This window comes from Rhinatrema bivittatum, chromosome 1 (genome assembly GCF_901001135.1).
Source record: "Rhinatrema bivittatum chromosome 1, aRhiBiv1.1, whole genome shotgun sequence".
Classification (NCBI taxonomy): domain Eukaryota; kingdom Metazoa; phylum Chordata; class Amphibia; order Gymnophiona; family Rhinatrematidae; genus Rhinatrema; species Rhinatrema bivittatum.
This window is the reverse complement of record NC_042615.1, coordinates 683,310,753-683,331,011: the sequence shown is the minus strand read 5'-3', so window position 1 is coordinate 683,331,011 and position 20,259 is coordinate 683,310,753. Positions and strand designations below refer to the sequence as shown.

The window sequence follows — 20,259 nt, the reverse complement described above, 5'->3', positions numbered from 1 at the left end:
CACACACGTACACAATATGAAAATGTTTAGACCATTTTACTTTTCTATTTTATTGTGGAACTGGATTTGTTTCCTTTACATCAAATATCCTCAGTGGAAGAGAGGTATTGCACACAAATATCATAAAAGCACTACATATTACTTTCACTGGAAACTACGTAGTTTTCTACATTAGATATGATTTGATAGAACAGAGGTGATGCAGGATTATAAGACATAATACCATACACAGCTGCAGACTGACACAAACACCATTCAGAACAAGAGAGAGGAGTGAGGGGCTTCTCGGCCGGCGACAAGAAAGCTTCTTTCCAGAGCCTGCAAGGGCTGCTGCATGCATTGCAAACTGCGTTAAAAAAGCATACGGCATTGTTGCTGCTGTTAGCGTTCTTCTATTGTTTCATGTGAACGGCAGTGGCTACTGGAATCTGAAGCTATTTAGTGCAGAGAAGCTTGCTTTGTCATGTTCGTTCCCCAAAAATATTTGTTCTGTCTTTTAGGTTTTTCTAAGTACAAACATAGAGTTGCAGCAAACACTACCAGCTGAGTCCAGACATGCATGATCTTAGTTGCATCTTCCTGTTTTGTTCATCTATTTAATGAAATGTGGATATTTTTTTTTCCCCATTTCTTCACGAATCAAACATGACTTATTTTTTGTTAGCTAATAAATTCAGACAAACGAATCAAACATCTCTTTTCTTTACAAGTCATCTCACAGTACTTTCTGTGACAAACAAATACAGAAAAATGTAATGACAGCAATTCCAAAATGATCGCTCAGTTAGAGCTAAAATTCAGGGTGAAGGGAGCAAGGTTGTATATTTTATGACAATAATTTCAAGCCTTAAGCACAGCCAAATAAGTCAGTGCACAGGGAGTTAAAAAAAATCCCAAACTATGATTCAGTGTCAACAAGCCCATAAACCTCTTTAAGTAACTATAATATGTATGCTGCCGTACATCATTAATTTGTACCAGCACTTCCTACTTATTCAGATATGATCACATGGCATCATAAAATTGACTACTATCTTCTAACACAGGAAATCACCAGTACAATGATGGGCTTACTCTTCCTTTATCCGCATGAGGTTTTGTTTTGTTTTTTTGTTTGTTTTTTTTCAGAATGGTATACTGAAGAAAGCACACCCTGTGCCTTTCATCCCATAACTGATAAGTATACTTCCTCTAGGAAAGAATACCACCCTGTGAAAACAACTCTGTTTTTCTCCTTTGAGAACGGGCAATGTAATTTCCTGTCAGGTATTATTCGTGATCTCTGGGCATTAAAAATTCACAATGTCAATTCAGTTGTACCCACTCCTAGGTTTCTAACATGTTCATCAGTGTTTTTCTCTTCAGGAGCACTACCATAAAAGTTGCAGTCAAAAAGGCTATAACCATTAGTTCATGTCCTATATTTAAACTGGGCTCTCTATACTCATCATCAGTCAGCAGCATAATCACTATCAAATTGTTTGCTAGAAATCTGTGCAGCTCCATGCATGTATATATAGTGTATGCTGAAGACTCATATCTGTCTGACTATAATGAACTAATTTTGGGTCCCAATCAACAATTTTATTTTTTGGAGGAGGAGCCCCTAGTAGTTTGTTTCTGCTCCTCTTGGCTTCCAGCTCAGGCAGATGACTTCTACTGGGCTATGAGCTGTCATTCGCAAAATCATAACTACAAAAAAAATGATATCCCATTTCATAATCTCGCATTCTCCTAACTAGTCCAGCCATTTTAGCGACAGTCCTAAGTCAAGGGTCACAGACTGCAGATTTCTCTGGCACCTGGAACAGTGGCATTCCGAGCCTGGTCAATAGGTGACATCATCATGCATTGGCCTTAACCCCGATGTGGTGACTACTGCCTCCACAGTACTCCCAGCTCCAGTCAGTCCAAGGACTGAGGTCAGTCTCAAGAATCACACTTGGGTCTCCCGCATGGCAGCCCAAATCTTTTCCGTCTACCGCCAGTGAATAAAAGCCGCTGTTTGTAACTGAAAGTCATGTGTAAGATAATCAGCAACAAGCAGAAAAGGCATTAAATGCAAGTTAAGCTGCTTGTGATGTTAAACCTCTATGTGACACTTATTTTGGGTTGTTATAATGGAGAGCGCTGACAGGTGAAAGATCATGCTATTGCTGGGGTGTATCTTCTCACTTTTAGAATATCATTGTGTGATTGATTCCAAGAAGTTTCTTTGTGTTGCTCATGCTTAAGGTCACTCTAAAAGTTATCCTCCCCCCCCCCCACCCCCTCCACTCCCTCCTTTAACCAGTTCTAGCACACAAGGCATGACAAAGAATATGTGAGGCAGAAACTATTTTCTATTTCCAAAGCGCAAGTGGTTTGACTGAATTCCGGTGTGGAAAGCAATGAGACACTTAGAACAGGGCATCCTGATACATTGCCTAAATTCTGGAGCCTGACTGGTATCAGACTTCCCCATATTAAAAAAAATAATAATAAAATCAGGTCATCTGAAAGGATAAGTGCATGCATTCTGTTTCTGTTTTCTGGCAAGCAAACATTTTAGAACTGCAATGCTTATTTGACCTGAAAATGTGTCTGCAAAAAAGAGAAAGTGGCATGTCAGGTAAAGAGATTACATTTAGTACTTTCTATGAAACTGAAGTGTTAAGTGACCGCTGCTTCGTGAAAGAATGATGAGAAACTTTTTCTCCTTTCAGAATAGTCTTGAATCGTACCTACATGCTGCCACAACAGTAAAAAAAAATCAACTGATGCAGAAACAGCATTTGTAAAGCTATGTAAATGAGTCAAGTTAGTGTAACCAGTAAGACAAAATTGTGTGTAACCTTGATTTGTGAATCCAGCGGTTGAATGCTATGCCAACTTAGGTAAGTGAAGCAATAAATATCATAGCTAAATGTGTCTAACAAAAATAAAATAACATTTAAAAAAAAAAGTCTAAATATTTCACAATGTTGATAATTCACAGTATTAAATGGACCAAGTCCATACTTTAAAGGGCAGTACAAAAATGCACATTATAGTTAGTGCAAATAATCAGGAACTCAAAAGTAAAATGATCTGACAATCAATTTAAAATATTTAAAATGAAATGAGAGCACTATTCTCTATTTCTAGCGGAAACTACAATTTAATTAGTACAGAATACCACAAGATTCAATTTGTTCAAAACTACAGGAATGTGAAAAGGCTGATTCTTAATTGCAACCTTGTAGTCCACCTGTTATCCTGCTGGACAGGGTTTAGTGGAACACAATCAGAAAGCATATCAAGATGACCTATTATTATTCTTACCCTGTCTTTTTTGGATTGTTCTGATGCAACCTCATAAGGGGATCTAATAAACCCCACCCACATATTTTTGCCAGTGCTTAAACTTGCAATAGAAAATTGTAATCTTTTTGTAAATTTAACTGTACTGTAGTGATGGTCTCTTATCAGTTCCCAAGATTAAGATTAAAATCCAACACATACAGCCTTAAGGGTCTTAAACAATGGGGGTGCTCTGCAATTTGCAAGGATGTCTTTGATGTTTAACATGTAAATAGATGCTGCTGCTGTTTATGTTTTAATACAAATAGAACTATTTGTCTTAAGTTTTACTCACATATTTGGAAGAACTAGGGAGACATTTGAAGCCTAGGTATAACCAAGACTAGTCAATTAATTTTCATTGCTTCCAAAAACTGAACAAAATTAAGCCCTCTTCCAAGATTCTTGGCAGCTAAGATATCTTTCAGTTATGTTCTGATTCATCAGGGGGATTCTCCCATTCTATGCCTAGTGAAACATCTCTTGCTGAATCATACACACCAAAGTTTTTCTCCCCATGCACAGAATGGGGTAAAACCTTTTCAGCTTAATTCATATTTGTTCTGCAGCCAATCAGCAACCATTTATCTATGGTTTGCACAGCAGGAAAGCCTGCCTCAGCCATTCTGATGGGGGCTGGTCCAGTGCATTTATCCCTTGCATATGACTGTGCAACAAGGGTTGAAGCCAGCCCTTAGCAAATGAGACTTTAAATATTACAAATAAATGCACTACCATAGTGCTGCACATCGTTCTATTCAGATCTTCAAGAAGTATTATGTCATTCATAATACATGTATTATAAAACTACTAAAAAAAAATTATCATTATTCAAAATGGAAACTTTGCTGTCCCCTGTAAACAAAACCATTTGCTCAAAAGTACCTAGTAAAAGTTCACTTATAGATTAAAAAAAAAAATCTCCTGTACATTTTCACTCCTAACTCAATGAGTAAAACAAAATATGACACACACAAGGGTAAACACAGAATCACTGAAAACCTTTCCAACATACAGTACTTTCCATTAAGTTTTTCATTTCTCATAACTTAACAGCACTTCATTCTTGCTCATGCTGGTGCAAAAGAAGCTTTCAAGCATTGCTGTCATAATTTAAGCTATTCAGGTGCACTGGCTGATGGAGTATCCAATCAAGCTGTTTTGTAGCAGGAGACCATTGGACCAATCAGATAAGCTGCCATTACCACACATGGGGACACATACATTCCCTTACTGTAGTGTATATTCCTATACAGTTACTTCATACATTAGCTGTCTCACACTAAAAAATAAGTGCATTGAGTATCTTTGTACATTCAAGTCACTTTCTAAGGCAAATTGTTCACCGTATGTACTCCGTCCCGACTGCTTTGGTATCTTGCTTCAGTAAATTGTATCGCAATTTGGATGTTTAAGCATGCAGGACTTGTTAGTTTTGAGAACACAGAATGGATTTTTACTGGGAACATGCCTCAGTCCAACATTTGTTTGCACATTAGAATGTTTTAGGTTTCTAAATGGCTTTTAAACCATTTTGCATGTTCAGTTTTTAATTACTACTGCAGGTTATGCCATTATGCACGATGGTTAATGCTTAATATCTTAAAATCTAAGGTCCACTTTATTAAATGAAAGCTCCACTAAACTAATTCAGACTAATTAAAAAAAAAATTGGCTTGCTATGTATGTAACAGCATAATTAAACAGCACATCTATTGCTGCAAGTCTAATGATCTTTTAGATGTCTTTCCTTTCCCCTCTCTCTCTCGCTCTCTTCTGTCAAGGGCAAAATGCTGGCCAAAGTCAGTTGGATTTTTTAGTGCATGGTTTCCAAACATCCAACTAAAATGAAGCTGGATCTCTAATCTGTAATGTTGCAGTAATGTGAAGAACCTTATGAGAATACTGTTATTTGCCTTAGCAATGAGCAGAGACTGAAACAGGTACAAGTGACTTGCATCACCATGAAACAGTAGAGCATTTGGCAGGTATTTCAGCAGTTGAATTAGACTTCATTTTTAGAAAAGGCATTTTCAAACTGAAGAAGTTTTGGAAACAAAAGTTTGATGTTGTGGGTATATGGTCCTGATTTTACAGTTCAATCTTGCATGCAGGGAAAGATTCATCTTGCATAACGACCGTGCTGCTGCTGGCTAACACCATGATGTTGAGGTCCTGCTGTTTCTCATGAGTCTCTTGGTACCAGTCCCTCATCACTTCTGAGTCATGGGTTGGAATGAGTGTCACCTGTAACATGACACAACAAAAAGAAAAGATGTCAGCCTAGAAACTGCTGAAATACTAATAAAAGTTTGGAAAGCTTTCACCAAAGGAAGAAGAATAAAAAAACTATGCACAGATGAAATTCCAATCCATTTTGCATGTTCATGTGTATCTCTGTTTTGAAATTTTGGAAAACTATATGAAAAATTGTTGAAACACCTTTAGTCATCAAAGCCATCTTTTCCCATTAATTGGGGGTCTCTTGAAAAGTAGCTTGAGAAAGGAATCAAAGTAGATCCAGGCTACATAATGTGAAATTCAGTAGCCTCTAGAGACGATGAGGTAATACTATGTAGCATTTTTTTACATATATTTTTCTTGCATGAGATTTATTTTAATATCACGTCACAAGCCTCAAATATGCTAAGAATAAGAACATGCATTTGAATCCATCACCCCGACTGTAAAGCACCAAAACCCATAGTCTAATTTTTGCATATTTGTCTTCTCCAATTGAATTTGAATTGAAATCAATTTGACAGGATCCATGAACAACATCAAATCTAAATAAAAAATTATGTATACTGCTAAACAATTATTCTTAAGGTTTAATGTTTTAAATGAATGTGCAAAACCAGCTTTAGTTTTTCTCTCTGATGAATTGGAGGTTTTCTAAAAAAAACTGTGTCATATCAGTGTCCAAAAGAAAACCGCTAGCAGTAATGAGGCTAATTTAAATTAACTTCTAAAATGTGTGCTTTTTTCCTTACATACTAGGATCTTATTAATGCAACTTCTATAAAGAAAAGAATCCTTCAAAATCTAGATACATGTAATTTATTTACTTCCAAAATGTGAGTGTTAAATCCTGCTGTACGAAGGAAAGATGTTGCCTCATGCTACTTCCTGAAAATCATCAGCTGTATCAAACCTAAATGAGGATTATTCCCACTACAATCTAAATTTTTGTTTCTGAAAAAAACTGTTTCTCTTCGGTCCATATGCTTAGTATCTAATAGAACATGGTTTGGCGGTGACTGGAAATCAAGAGAAGTCTAAAATCTAAAATAGTTTACAGAGGCTTTCAACATTAGTCAAGCTACTGGAGTCCCTGTGCCATGTTACATTGTAATTTACATTTGAATAAGAACTCTTGGTTCTTTCAACTTTTCCTTAAACCTGCATTTTATTGTGTCATGAAATGAAAAGGAGTCCCATAGCATACCTGCATATTGCTTCCCCACTGAGCCTTTCCTTCTAATAGGGAGTCCAGGACCGCCCTGCTTGGTTCATTAGCAGCCGCATCATTCCCACTCACCACGTAGTAAGATGACCTCACCCTCTTAAAAAACTCAATATCAACGTTCTTGCAGTTACTGTGATTGGGAATGTATACCAGGTCCAAATACACAGGAGGTCCTGGAGGCACAGCTGTCGATTTTGCTGGTTTACTAGCTCCGGTTCCTTTGGAAGAAAAATGAGCATATTAGCCAAATCCATTTTCTTAGAGCTACAAACAAATCATTATAACTACAACTGTAAGGCCAGGGGGATGTAATCAGGATGGTAATATTGCATTTTATTGAGTGCTTCAGAATAAAAGTGATTAATGACCAACAAAAGCCTCATATTATCCAAATTGTCATGTTAAAAAAAAACAAAACTAAAACCTAGGATCTGATGCAAATTGTGTGTATACCTGCATATCAGCTGTGTGGGGGAACTTAATTTACTAGAAAAGGCAGAATTGCACAATCTGATTGACTGATTCAGTCTTTAACACCAAATTCATTTCTTCCTCATGTCCTAGAAGGTTTGAATCAAGTTTGTTCAGTTTAATAAAGTTTTACAATATTGGTGAATACTGTATAATAGTGTTAATGAAGTGAAGCCCTTTCTGCTCACCATTCATCACCCATAGGTTAGGTTGAATTCATCAAGTTTTCTAACAGGCAAAAAAATATCCAGGAATAATTACATAAGCATTAATGACCCTGGATTATATTCTTTACAATAAGACAGACCGTAGAATTAGCATATTCATATATCTTTTCTCATCACAGGTTTATCTTACTTCAAAAGTATTTTTGAAGAAAGAAAAGAAAAGGGGGTCATATTCTTAAATTAATGTGGTTAAAATAGGATTTTATTTATTTAAAATTGCTTATAGCCCACTCCCTCCCCATTTCAGGGTGGGTTACAATAGTACATACATAATAAAAAAGGTAAAAAAAACCCAACAATAAAACAAAGTAATTGACAAAAACAGAATCTAATAATATTGGTATGCTGGATACATTTTGGTGGAAGATTTTGTTAAGAGGCCTGTTCCTGTATCAGATATTTAAATGCAGTATTAAATAGGAAAGTATTCATAGCTACAAAAGGAAGTGAGTTCCATAGCGAGGGGCCGGAGATAGAAAATGCTCTTTCTTGTTGAGTCAAGTCTAGCTAATCTATGGGATGGAATCTCCAGTAGCTGCTGGCTGGATGAATGGAGGGAACGGCTGAGTATGTATGTTTTAAGAGTTAGTTGTGTTTATATAAGGGGAAATGTGATGGTGTAATAAAGTATGAATAATTGAAGCTAGTTTGTATTGAATGCACCATTAAATGGGAAGCTAGTGCAAGTTGAATAAAACTGGGGTAATGTGTTCATTTTAATTGTATAGATCTAAGTGAATATAAGAATTGCCATGCTGGGTCAAACCAAGGTTCATCAAGCCCAGCATCCCATCTCTGATAGTGGCCAAGACAAGTGGCAAGTATCTGGCAGATCCCATAAAGTAGATCTATTTCCTTTTTCTCACTCCCAGGGATAGCAATAGCCTTCTTTAGTCTACCTGGCTAATAATGTGTTATGGACTTTTCCTCCAGGAACATGTCCAGACCTCTTTCAAACCCCACTATGCTATTCACCTTGACCATGTCCTCTGGCAACAGATTCTACAACTTGATAGTGCACTAAGACTGTAAATTGTAAACAGGTGCATGTGTTCGTCGGCCCACACCCAAGGAAATGGCCATTGTATAACATATGCACATATATGCACTCATGGTATAAAATAACCTGAATGCACACGTGTGCATGCAATTTTAAGTGGATGTGCGCCTATGTGTGCAAATGCCACTTCTATCGCGTAAGTGGGATTTTAAAAGACAATGCTAACACCATTACCAGTTTTACTAGTTCATTTCCAGTTCTCCCAAGTAAGGAATAGGACTTCCAAACCCCCCTAGTTTAATAGCCTCCCTTCTACCCTCTTAGCCCCTACCCTTAAAACCTCGCTAATGTGTTTAGTTTTTTTGTTTTATGACTTTCACGCCACCCATAGCAGAAGTAAAGTTACACAGCAGGGGACCGCAGTGCGCGCCTGTGTGCATAAGTATTTATAGGCAAATTTCAAGGTGACATCCAGGAACGCCCATGCACCACCTAGATCACACCCATGCCACACCCCTTTTTCGGAACTTTTAATTTATGCATATGGCGGGAGGTACGCACGTACACAGATGGCTTTTAGAATCTACTCGGTCTGTGTTGGCCCTACCTGTATGTGTATCTCCTAATTTTGGCATGTGCCGACCTTTTAAAATTCACCTGTAAGTGAAAAGTACTTTCTATGATCTATTTTGAAGCTACTGGTTGTTAATCTTAACCATAGTACACAAATCCATCCACTCCTACAACTCAAACTGGCTTGATGAACCCTTTTGTCCCATACGCTCTGAACGACCCATTCGATCCGTCAACAAAGGCACCCTCTCTATTCCCCCTTTAAAAAAAGCCCACCTCTCCACTACAAGGGACCGCGCTCTCTCCATTGCAGGCCCCAAACAATGGAACGCCCTCCCCACCACACTCAGACTTGAGCCATGCTACTCCAAGTTCAGAAAAAAACTCAAAACGTGGCTCTTCCGACAAGCCTACCCAGATTAATTTTCCCCCCTCCTCTCCTTTAACAGCCCCCTCCTAAATTGAACCCATATGTATATAGTCTCTTGTAATTAGCCTGTTACACTTAAGCCTTTATATATAGACCTTGTAAATAGCCTGTTACAGTTTTTAACGCTTTAATTCTCAATGCCTTCTGCTCTATGTATACTCCTCCCAGTTTCCCCTCCCTGTTGATTGTACTTTCAGCCTATTAGTTACAATGTGAACCGGTATGATGTTTGCATACTAATGCCGGTATATAAAAGTTTCAAATAAATAAATAAATAAGTGCCTTCTCATTTTAGTATTATTTGAAAGGGTAAATAACTGTTCTTTTCTTAGCGTCCAGACAGTTTAATTCAGAACCAGTGGGTTATGCACCTCTATCAGCAGATGGAGACAGAGCAAAGCCACATCACAGTATATATTCTCCTGCAGTGACATCAGCCTGCCAGTATTCTCTGTTTCCGGTAGATGTGGACATGCATCTCCTTACTGGGGATTGCTTCAAGTTTTAGAAGGAGAAAGAAAGAAGGAAATTTAATTTGCCCCGCTCTCCTGCAGTGATACCAAATGGTCCCTCCCCCAGTTGAGAATTCCTGAGGTGATTTCCATTGTCCCTCAGCGGGTGCAGGACACCAAGCACAGCAGTGACGGCAAATACCCTCTTCCCCCGAAGCCGGAGACCATCTCTGTACTCAGCCGGGTTGGGCTGAGCTCAGGTAAAGCTTTAAAAAAAAAAAAAAAAAAAGAAGCAGAGAACAGAGAAGGAGGGTTTTTTGAAGGGCTTCTTCTTTCGTTCAGTTTCCATTCTTGGCACGCTGATACAACGTGTGTTCCTGTCCCCGAGGGATGTCAAGGGACATGGGCAGCCTGGCGGGTTGAGCAGCACATTTGGGCAAAGCCCCGCTCTTAGGCTTTTCTCTGTGTGCTGCATAGTAGGCCATGGCGTTGTTTTTCTGCGCATTAGGCTGCCCTCTTTAGGACCGTCATTTTGTGCAAGTGCGTCCGGCTGTATGTCCAGATTGTGCATCCAAAAAGTGTATGCACAATTTGGGCTGCATTGAGGGCGCTCAATTTTTGGGCGCTCATCAAGCACAGGGTTGTGTGCTTAAGTTTTGAATTCCTAAGTTTGGGACCCCTACATTTTGAAGGGGTCTCTATGCCACAGAGAGTCTTCAGTACATTCAGGAACAGGCGCCGTAGGCGAGCACTGGTTCCCATAAACAGTCTGTAATAAGAACTGACAATAGCTGTGTATGAAATGGCTTCTAGAATAGAAGCGTAGAAGAGAGTGTAAAGGATTCGAGGAACATGGGCAATCTTGCCAATGTAACTCTCGCTCTCCATACCTGCGTTAGCATCTTGGACGGAAGGGAGTCTTCAGAGCTATAGGAATGTAGGCCTTCGTGGAGCGAGTACCGATTCCTATCTACAACAGAACTCACTGTGTTCACGTCCGCGATCGCTTCCAGGCAATGAGGAGTCTTCTGAGTATTCCGGCAATCTGAAATCAAGAAGAGAGAGCAGAGTCCCCATGGAGCGGGTACTCTTGGTAAGTTTGAAAAGGCCGACCAGTGGAGAAGGATTCCCCTGGCTGACTCGGATCGTTGTTGCAAGTATCGTGGACTGCCGAAGCAAGTCCTGTTGGAGTCCCTTGCTAATTCGTTAGAGGTTAGCAAACAAAGACCTTTTAAAGTGGAAATGGATGACGTCACTATGGGGGGGACGCACCTGAGGTTCGCGTCCTTGCTAGTACAAAGTCTGGAGCGTGCGCCCTTACATCATCAGGAACATGGCGGATCCGTAGCGTCAAGCCAGCCCAGGGACACCGGGACTAAGAGGCAGGGAGAAGCCGCGGCTGCATCTGTCCGTCAGAGCCGAAAGGAGTCACTCCCAAGGTAGAGAGAGTGGAGCGAGGGGCGAGAAGCATGAACGCAACACCTTTATCCACATGTTTTTAACTTCTTCAAAAAAGTGAAGCAGATTTGTGAGGCAAGCCTTGCCTTGGGTAAAGCCATGCTGACTTTGTTCCATTAAACCATGTCTTTCTATATGTTCTGTGATTTTGATGTTTAGAACATTTTCCACTATTTTTCCTGGCACTGAAGTCAGGCTAACCGGTCTGTAGTTTCCCGGATCTCCCCTGGAGCCCTTTTAAAATATTGGTTACATTAGCCACCCTCCAGTCTTCAGGTACAATGGATGATTTTAATGATAGGTTACAAATTTTTACTAACAGGTCTGAAATTTCATTTTTTAGTTCCTTCAGAACATCCTCTAGCAACAAATTCAGAAGCTTAATTATGCGTTGACTGAAAAAGAATTTTCTCCGATTAAATGTGCTACTTGCTAACTTCATAGAGTACCTCCTCGTACTTCTATTATCCAAAAGAGTAAATAACCGATTCACATTTACCCCTTCTAGACCTCTCATGATTTTAAAGACCTCTAGCATATCCCCTCTCAGCCGTCTCTTCTCCAAGCTAAACAGCCCTAACCTCTTTAGCTTTTCTTCATAGGGGAGCTCTTCCATCCACTTTATCATTTTGGTTGCCCTTCTCTGTACCTTCTCCATCGCAACTATATCTTTTTTGAGATGTGGTGACCAGAATTGTACACAGTACTCCAGGTGCGGTCTCACCATGGAGCAATGCAGAGGCATTATGACATATTCCTTTTTATTCACCATTCCCTTCCTAATAATTCCTAACATTCTGATTGCTTTTTTTAAATGCTGCAGCACACTGAGTTAACAATTTCAATGTATTACCCACTAGATCTTTTTCCTGGTTTGTAGTTCCTAATATAGAGCCCAACATCATATAACTACAGCATGGATTATTTTTCCCTATATGCATCACCTTGCACTTGTCCACATTAAATTTCATCTGCCATTTGGATGCCCAGTCTTCTAGTCTCGCAAGGTCCTCCTGCAATTTATCACAATCCACTTGTGATTTAACTACTCTAAATAATTTTGTATCATATGCAAATTTGATTACCAGATCATTTATAAATATATTGAATAGCACAGGTCAAAGTACAGATCCCTGAGGCACTCCACTGTTTACCCTTTTCCACTGAGAAAATTGACCATTTAATCCTACTTTCCGTTTCCTTTCTTTCAACCAATTTGTAATCCACAAAAGGACATTGCCTCCTATCCCATGACTTTTTAGTTTCCTTAGAAGCATCTCATGAGGGACTTTGTCAAATGCCTTCTGAAAATCCAAATACACTACATCTACTGGCTCACCTTTATCCACATATTTATTAACACCTTCAAAAAAAAATGAAGCAGATTTGTGAGGCAAGACTTGCCTTGGGTAAATCCATGCTGACTGTGTTCTATTAAATGATGTCTTTCTATATGCTCAGTGAATTTGATCTTTACAATAGTTTCCACTATTTTTCCCAGCACTGAAGTCAGGCTCACTATATAGTTTTCTGGATCGCTCCTGGAGTCCTTTTTAAATATTGGGGTTACATTGGCCAGCCTGCAATCTTCTGTACAATGGATGATTTTAATGATAGGTTACAAATTTTGACTAATAGATCTGAAATTTCATTTTTCAGTTCCTTCAGAACCCTGGGGTGCATACCATCCAGTCCAGGTGATATGCTGTTGTGCCCTCTGCTGCTCACCTTGCGCGGCCCTCCACGAACACCGGCCTCACTGCCGCCACCAGCTCCCAGCATCCACAGCGTCCTGCAGCTTCTCCTGGACCTTCAAGGTCCACTACCTCTCCCGGCTCCTCATGCCGAGGCTCAGCATCCACGATGGTGTCGGGTTTGCCCCTAAGCGTGCGTGCGCACGGAACTCCCGGTTTTCCATGCTTGGACCTTTAAATGGCCATTCTTCTGTCTGCCGCCTGGAACTGACCACTGCCTGCCTGACCATTCTCCCATCTGCCATCTGGAACTGACCCTGGTATTGACCCTTGCTTTGGCTGACTATTCCTGGACTGATACTCTGGCTCTGACCCTTGCACTTCACTCGGACACTCTCTTCTGGCCTACTGTGACTACTAGACCAACCTGCTTGGAAACTCACTGCGGCTTCCACTTGACTAGACCCACAGGCGCTGCCTGTCTCGCCTGGAGAATCTCCCTGTACTGCTACCTCCCTGAAGTTTCCAGAGCTTCCAGTTCAGGTCTAGTCCATTCATTCTGCATCAGCCGCGCACCCTTGTTCGTGGTGGGCACACCCCTCCGCTATCTCTCTGGGAGACCACCAGAGGCCCACCTAAGTCCAGGCGGTCCGGATACCCAAGGGCTTATCCTGCGGAAATCCCGGACTATTATTGGTGAAGTTTCAGTTAGCTTCTGTCTCCTCGTGTGCTCCTCCTCCTGGTGGCAGGCACTCTCTGGGTCCGACCAGAGGGCCGTACCAATCCTGCACCAGGCCAAGGATCCACCTCCAGCGACATTTGCTACTCTTTAGCTTGTCAATCTGGCCTACTACATCTTCCAGGTTCACAGTGATTTGGTTCAGTTTGTCTGACACATCACCCTTGAAAACCATCTCCAGAACTGGTATCTCCCGAACATCCTCATTAGTAAACACAGAAGGAAAGAATTAATTTAGTCTTTCTGCAATGGCCTTATCTTTCCTAAGAGCCCTTTAATCCCTCGGTCATGTAAGGTTCCAACCAACTCTCTCAAAGGTTTCTTGCTTTGGATATATTTTAAAAAGTTTTTATTATGAGTTTTTGCCTCCACGGCCAACATCATTTCAAATTCTCTCTTCGCCTGTCTTATCAATGTTTTACACCTAACTTGACAATGCTTATGCTTTTTCCTATTTTCTTCAGATGGATCCTTTCAACTTTTGAAGGATTTTTTTTCACTAAAATAGCCTTTCACCTTACCTTTTAACCATGCTGGTGATTGTTTTGCCTTCTTCCCACTTTTCTTAATTCATGGAATACAACTGGACTGCGCTTTTAAGACTGTATTTTTAAAGAATGTCCACGCCTGTTGTACACTTTTAACTTTTGCAGCTGCACCTTTCAGGTTTTTTTCTAATTATTTTCCTCATTTTATCAGTTTCCCTTTTGAAAATTTAGTTTTAGAGCTATAGATTTACATATTGTCCCCCCCCCTTGCAGTCATTAGTTCAAATTTGATCATGCTATGATCACTATTGCCAAGTGGCCCCACCACCATTACTTCTCTCACCAAATCTTGCATTCCACTAAGAATTAAATCTAAAATAGCTCCCTTTCTCGTTGGTTCCTGAACCAATTGCTCCATGAAGCAGTCGTTTATTGCATCCAGGAATTTGATGTCTCTAGCATGCCCTGATGTTACATTTACCCAATCAATTAGTGTCCCATTGGTTATCCTCCTTCCATCACATCTCTGTGATGTGATGGAAGGAGGACGTCCTAAAAATTGCCACCCTCAAACCTCTTCTTAAGAAAGCAAATCTAGATCCTAGAGAACCCAACAACTTCCGACCTATTTCCAATCTACCTTTTCTAGCAAAGATCATAGAAAAAAAAGTCAACACCCAATTATCAGAATACCTGGAAGATCACAACATTCTCCATTCATCGCAATATGGATTTCGCAAAGCTCTAAGCACTGAATCCCTCCTCATCTCCCTCACAGACCATCTCATTATGGGTATGGACTCCGGGCACTCCTTCCTGCTAATACTCCTCAACATCTCGGCAGCATTCGACACGGTGAATCATTCCACTCTCCTTAAATGACTTTCGGACATCGGGATAACAGGTACAGCTTTCAAATGGTTCGACTCCTTTCTCATGAACAGAGGCTACAAAGTAAAGATCAACAACAAGGAATCTCCGCTCATCAACACTACAAGAGGTGTTCCACAGGGCTCCTCTCTGTCTCCTACACTATTCAACCTATACCTTCTCCCCCTTTGCCAGCTGCTTACGAATCTTAAACTCAAACACTATCTTTACGCCGACGATGTCCAAATCCTGATCCCTATAACCGAATCCCTCACAAAAACACTGAAATTCTGGGACAACTGCCTCCAAGTAATCAATGACCTCCTTACTACCTTAAACCTTGTGCTCAACACGTCCAAGACAGAAATGCTCCTTATATCTCTCAACCACAAAGATAGCCTACACACAAGTCACACCAACACCCTGGTCAACCAAGCAAGAGACCTCGGAGTTATAATTGATAACCAGCTAAATCTAAGAAAGTTCATCACCAACACAACCAAAGACTGCTTCTTCAAACTTCAGGTACTAAAAAGACTAAAACCGCTACTGTATTTTCAAGACTTCAGATCGGTACTCCAGGCCATTATATTCTCCAAATTAGATTACTGCAATTCCATTCTGCTAGGCCTTCCCGCTACAAAATTCGGCTGCCAGAATTTTAACAAACTCCAATAGAAGAGACCACATCACACCTATCCTGAAAAACCTACATTGGCTCCCAGTAAACTTCAGAATTCTACACAAGTGTCTCACCATCATCCATAAAGCTATCTACAACAGAACACCCATCGATTTACACTACCCACTCACACTACACTTCTCTTCCAGACCCATCAGAGAAGCATACAAAGGTACACTACACACCCCCCCCAGCCAAATTCACACACCTCTCATCCACCAAAGATCGAGCCTTCTCGACAGCAGCGCCAACCATCTGGAATAACATGCCCCCAGACCTTAGACAAGAACCTTGCACGCAGACATTCAGAAAGAAACTCAAGACTTGGCTATTTCTACAAGCCTTCCCTGATCTATGACCTCCCCAACTGCTACAACTCGCCTTGGTCCGCCAGTCGACTTTCCCCATCCCTGACATGGCTTCTGACGTTATATTAATCAGTAGGGATGTGAATCGTTTTAGGACGATTAAAATTATCGTCCGATAATTTTAATATCGTCTTAAACCGTTATGGAACACAATACAATAGAGATTCTAATGATTTATCGTTATAAATCGTTAGAATCGTGAGCCGGCACACTAAAACCCCCTAAAACCCACCCCCGACCCTTTAAATTAAATCCCCCACCCTCCCGAACCCCCCCCCCCCAAATGACTTAAATAACCTGCGGGTCCAGCGGCGGTCCGGAACGGCAGCGGTCCGGAACGGGCTCCTGCTCCTGAATCTTGTTGTCTTCAGCCGGCGCCATTTTCCAAAATGGCGCCGAAAAATGGCGGCGGCCATAGACGAACACGATTGGACGGCAGGAGGTCCTTCCGGACCCCCGCTGGACTTTTGGCAAGTCTCGTGGGGGTCAGGAGGCCCCCCACAAGCTGGCCAAAAGTTCCTGGAGGTCCAGCGGGGGTCAGGGAGCGATTTCCCGCCGCGAATCGTTTTCGTACGGAAAATGGCGCCGGCAGGAGATCGACTGCAGAAGGTTGTTCAGCGAGGCGCCGGAACCCTCGCTGAACGACCTCCTGCAGTCGATCTCCTGCCGGCGCCATTTTCCGTACGGAAACGATTCGCGGCGGGAAATCGCTCCCTGACCCCCGCTGGACCTCCAGGAACTTTTGGCCAGCTTGTGGGGGGCCTCCTGACCCCCACGAGACTTGCCAAAAGTCCAGCGGGGGTCCGGAAGGACCTCCTGCCATCCAATCGTGTTCGTCTATGGCCGCCGCCATTTTTCAGCGCCATTTTGGAAAATGGCGCCGGCTGAAGACAACAAGATTCAGGAGCAGGAGCCCGTTCCGGACCGCTGCCGTTCCGGACCGCCGCTGGACCCGCAGGTTATTTAAGTCATTTGGGGGGGGTTCGGGAGGGTGGGGGATTTAATTTAAAGGGTCGGGGTGGGTTTTAGGGGGTTTTAATGTGCCGGTTTTGCGATTTTTCGATTTTTCACGATTTTTCACAATTTTTCACGATATTTTACCCCCCCAAACGGCAACAATACGATTCGCTCCCCCTCCCAGCCGAAATCGATCGTTAAGACGATCGAGGACATGATTCACATCCCTATTAATCAATCCTGAGTTTTATGAACTAATACTATTTAGCCAGGAACATTTGATATTCTACAGCCCTAAGTATAGGATATCATGTATATATTTGATAATATTCAGTCCTGAGTACAAGTGATTATTATAGTCCTAAGTATATATCTAGATATTATTTATTTCTGAGACTAAATATTATTTGTTTCTATGTTAGCCATGACTCTGGCTTTTCCTCCTCCCAGTTCAAGTGCCCCTGTTTTATTGTAACTTTCATTCACTTTTTCTCTCTTCGCCTATTGTTCATGTTGATGTTAATGTTATTGCACCACTATTTATTGTAAACCGATACGATATGATTGGTATCATGAGTGTCAGTATAAAAAAGCCCTAAATAAATAAATAAATAAATACCTATAATGTCTGTATTCTGGTATAATGCAATACATTCTAACTCACCAGTCTTACTACTCAGACTTCTGACATTCGCATACAAACATTTTAAAGTATGTTTTTTATGTCTCTTTGTATTCACAATCTGCTTGTTAACAAATGATAAAGGCAGTATGAATCATTTACATATGAGTGTTCTCTGTCTACATCTGTCTGGGCTACTTCAGCCTTAAATATATCCTCTTTACTAGGAAATTCTAACTTCCCTGTTTTGCAAATATCTTTGAAGATACATCCCTTTGAACCATGTGCTTCTGACAATTGTCTGCTTTCTCTCATGCGGGCCGATACAGTAAAAATCGCAGGAGAGCAGACGAGCACTCTCCTGTGCGCGCGATACAGTAAATTAATTTATTTAAATTAGGGTCCGCGGCAAAAAGAGCAGCGGCTGTCAGCGAGTTTGACAGCCGACGCTCAATTTTGCAGGCGTCAGTTCTCAAACCCGCTGACAGCCACGGGTTCGGAAACCAGACGCCGGCAAAATTGAGCATCCGGTTTTCAACCCGCGAGTTGCGGGCCCATTTAAAATTTTTTTTCTTTTTCATTTTTACTTTTTGTTTAACTTTTGGGGCCTCCGGCTTAATATCGCCATGATATTAAGTCAGAGGGTACACAGAAAAGCAGTTTTTACTGCTTTTCTGTGCACTTCCCCGGCTCCGGCAGAAATTAACGCCTATCTTTGGGTAGGCACTAATTTCTTAAAGTAAAATGTGCGGCTTGGCTGCACATTTTACTTACTGTATTGCGCGGGAATACCTAAAAGGGCCATCAACATGCATTTGCATGTTGCGTGCGCTATTAGGTTCGGGGGCTTTGGACGTGCGTTTTCGACGTGCTATTACCCCTTACTGAATAAGGGGTAAAGCTAGCGTGTCGAAAACGCGCATCCAATCGTGGGTTAACAGTGCACTCCGCCAGAGCGCACTGTACTGTATCGGCCTGTATCTAGTCTAGTTTAGAAGCTGCTCTATCTCCTTTTTATATGTTAGCATCAGCAGTATAGTCCCACCTTGATTAAGGTGGATCCTATCAAGTCAGCATAGCACCCCCCCCCCTTCCCCAGAATGTTCCCCAGTTCTTAAATATAAAACTCTCTTCCAAACACCATTGTCTCATTCAGGCATTCAGAGTCTGGAGCTCATCCTGACTCTGGGGTACTGTATATGGAACAGAAAGCATTTCTGAGAATGCAGTCCTGGAGGTTCTGGATTTGTTTCCTACCTAAGAGCTTAAATTTTGTCTCAGAACCTCTCTCCTGCACCTTCCTGTATACTTCATGCCCAAATGTACCATAATAGTCAGTTCCTCCTCAGTACGCTCTAAAATCTTATCTAGATGGTGCATGAAATCTGCTACCTTCACACCAGATAAGCAAGTTACCAAGCAATACTCAGGCCCACTAACCACCCAGTTATCAAATCACTCACTATAACAGCTGTCCTAACCCTTCCCTCCTGGGCACATGGCCCTGGAGACACATCCTCTGTGCAAGAGGTTGAAGCATCACCTGGAGGGCAGCTACAGGATCAATTCCTGCCACAGTAAGGTGATGGACTCCTGTCAGGTAACCTTGTTCCTCCAAAGCAGCGCCAGGGATGATTTAGTAGAGCTTGGACTACTCTATGTCATCTGGAATTTCTGGTTGCCATCTCTCTCTCATTTAGCAAATAATGAAATTCACTAAGGTCATTCTTGTGGCTATTCCATAATATTAAAATACCATCTACATTTCTCTTCCAGAAAAGCATGTTATTTTGAAATTTGTTTTGTCAAGAATTCAGCCTCAAGGGGGGCGCTGGTCAGCACCAAGGAAGATGGCTGCCTAGTTCTTCAGCTTCTCAGATCTCCTTACTAAAATCCAATACAGAGGGGGTCCAATGATGTGATGTTCCAGTGAGGATGCATTCCTTGCAGGCTCCGGGTGTCCCTGCCCCAATCTGCAGCATCTTAGCCGACATCTATTTTTAAAAGCTTTGGCAAACATAATATCTTGTAGAGCACATGAGCATCGACACATATATGTCGAAATCTCCAACGGGTATGCTGGTGGGACAAAGAAAAGGCAAAACTTGGGGACTCAAAAATGGCTGCGGTGGCAGACAAGGCCTAGCAGGGTTTCCGAGATGAATCGGTGGTTAGTGCAATCACACAAGTGGTCACTGCAGCACTTAGGGGTAGATTTTACAAATCTACGCGCATGCGTACTTTTGTTCGCACACCAGGCGCGAACAAAAGTATGCGGGATTTTATAAGATACGCGCGTAGCTGTGCATATCTTATAAAATCCGGGGTTGGCGCACAAGGAGGGTGCACATTTGTGCACGCCGAGCCCTGCGCGCGCTGCCCGTTCCCTCTGAGGCCACTTCGATTTCGGAGCGGCCTCGGAGGGAACTTTCCATTCA

General features: G+C 41.6%; 1 protein-coding gene across 3 annotated transcripts in view; it reads right to left on the bottom strand.

Moving 5' to 3' along the window:
• Nucleotides 1–2,870: 2,870 nt before the first annotated feature.
• The window catches only part of MAP1B (microtubule associated protein 1B), a 361,790-nt gene continuing 344,401 nt past the window's right edge, over nt 2,871–20,259 (bottom strand). For all 3 annotated transcript variants that reach the window (XM_029574634.1, XM_029574615.1, XM_029574624.1), the window contains exons 6-7: nt 6,770–7,008; nt 2,871–5,568 (exon numbers count right to left, since the gene is read on the bottom strand). In XM_029574634.1, the coding sequence (XP_029430494.1) occupies nt 5,413–5,568; nt 6,770–7,008 (395 nt within the window). In that variant the 3' untranslated portion in view covers nt 2,871–5,412. The remainder of the gene's footprint in view (nt 5,569–6,769; nt 7,009–20,259) is intronic.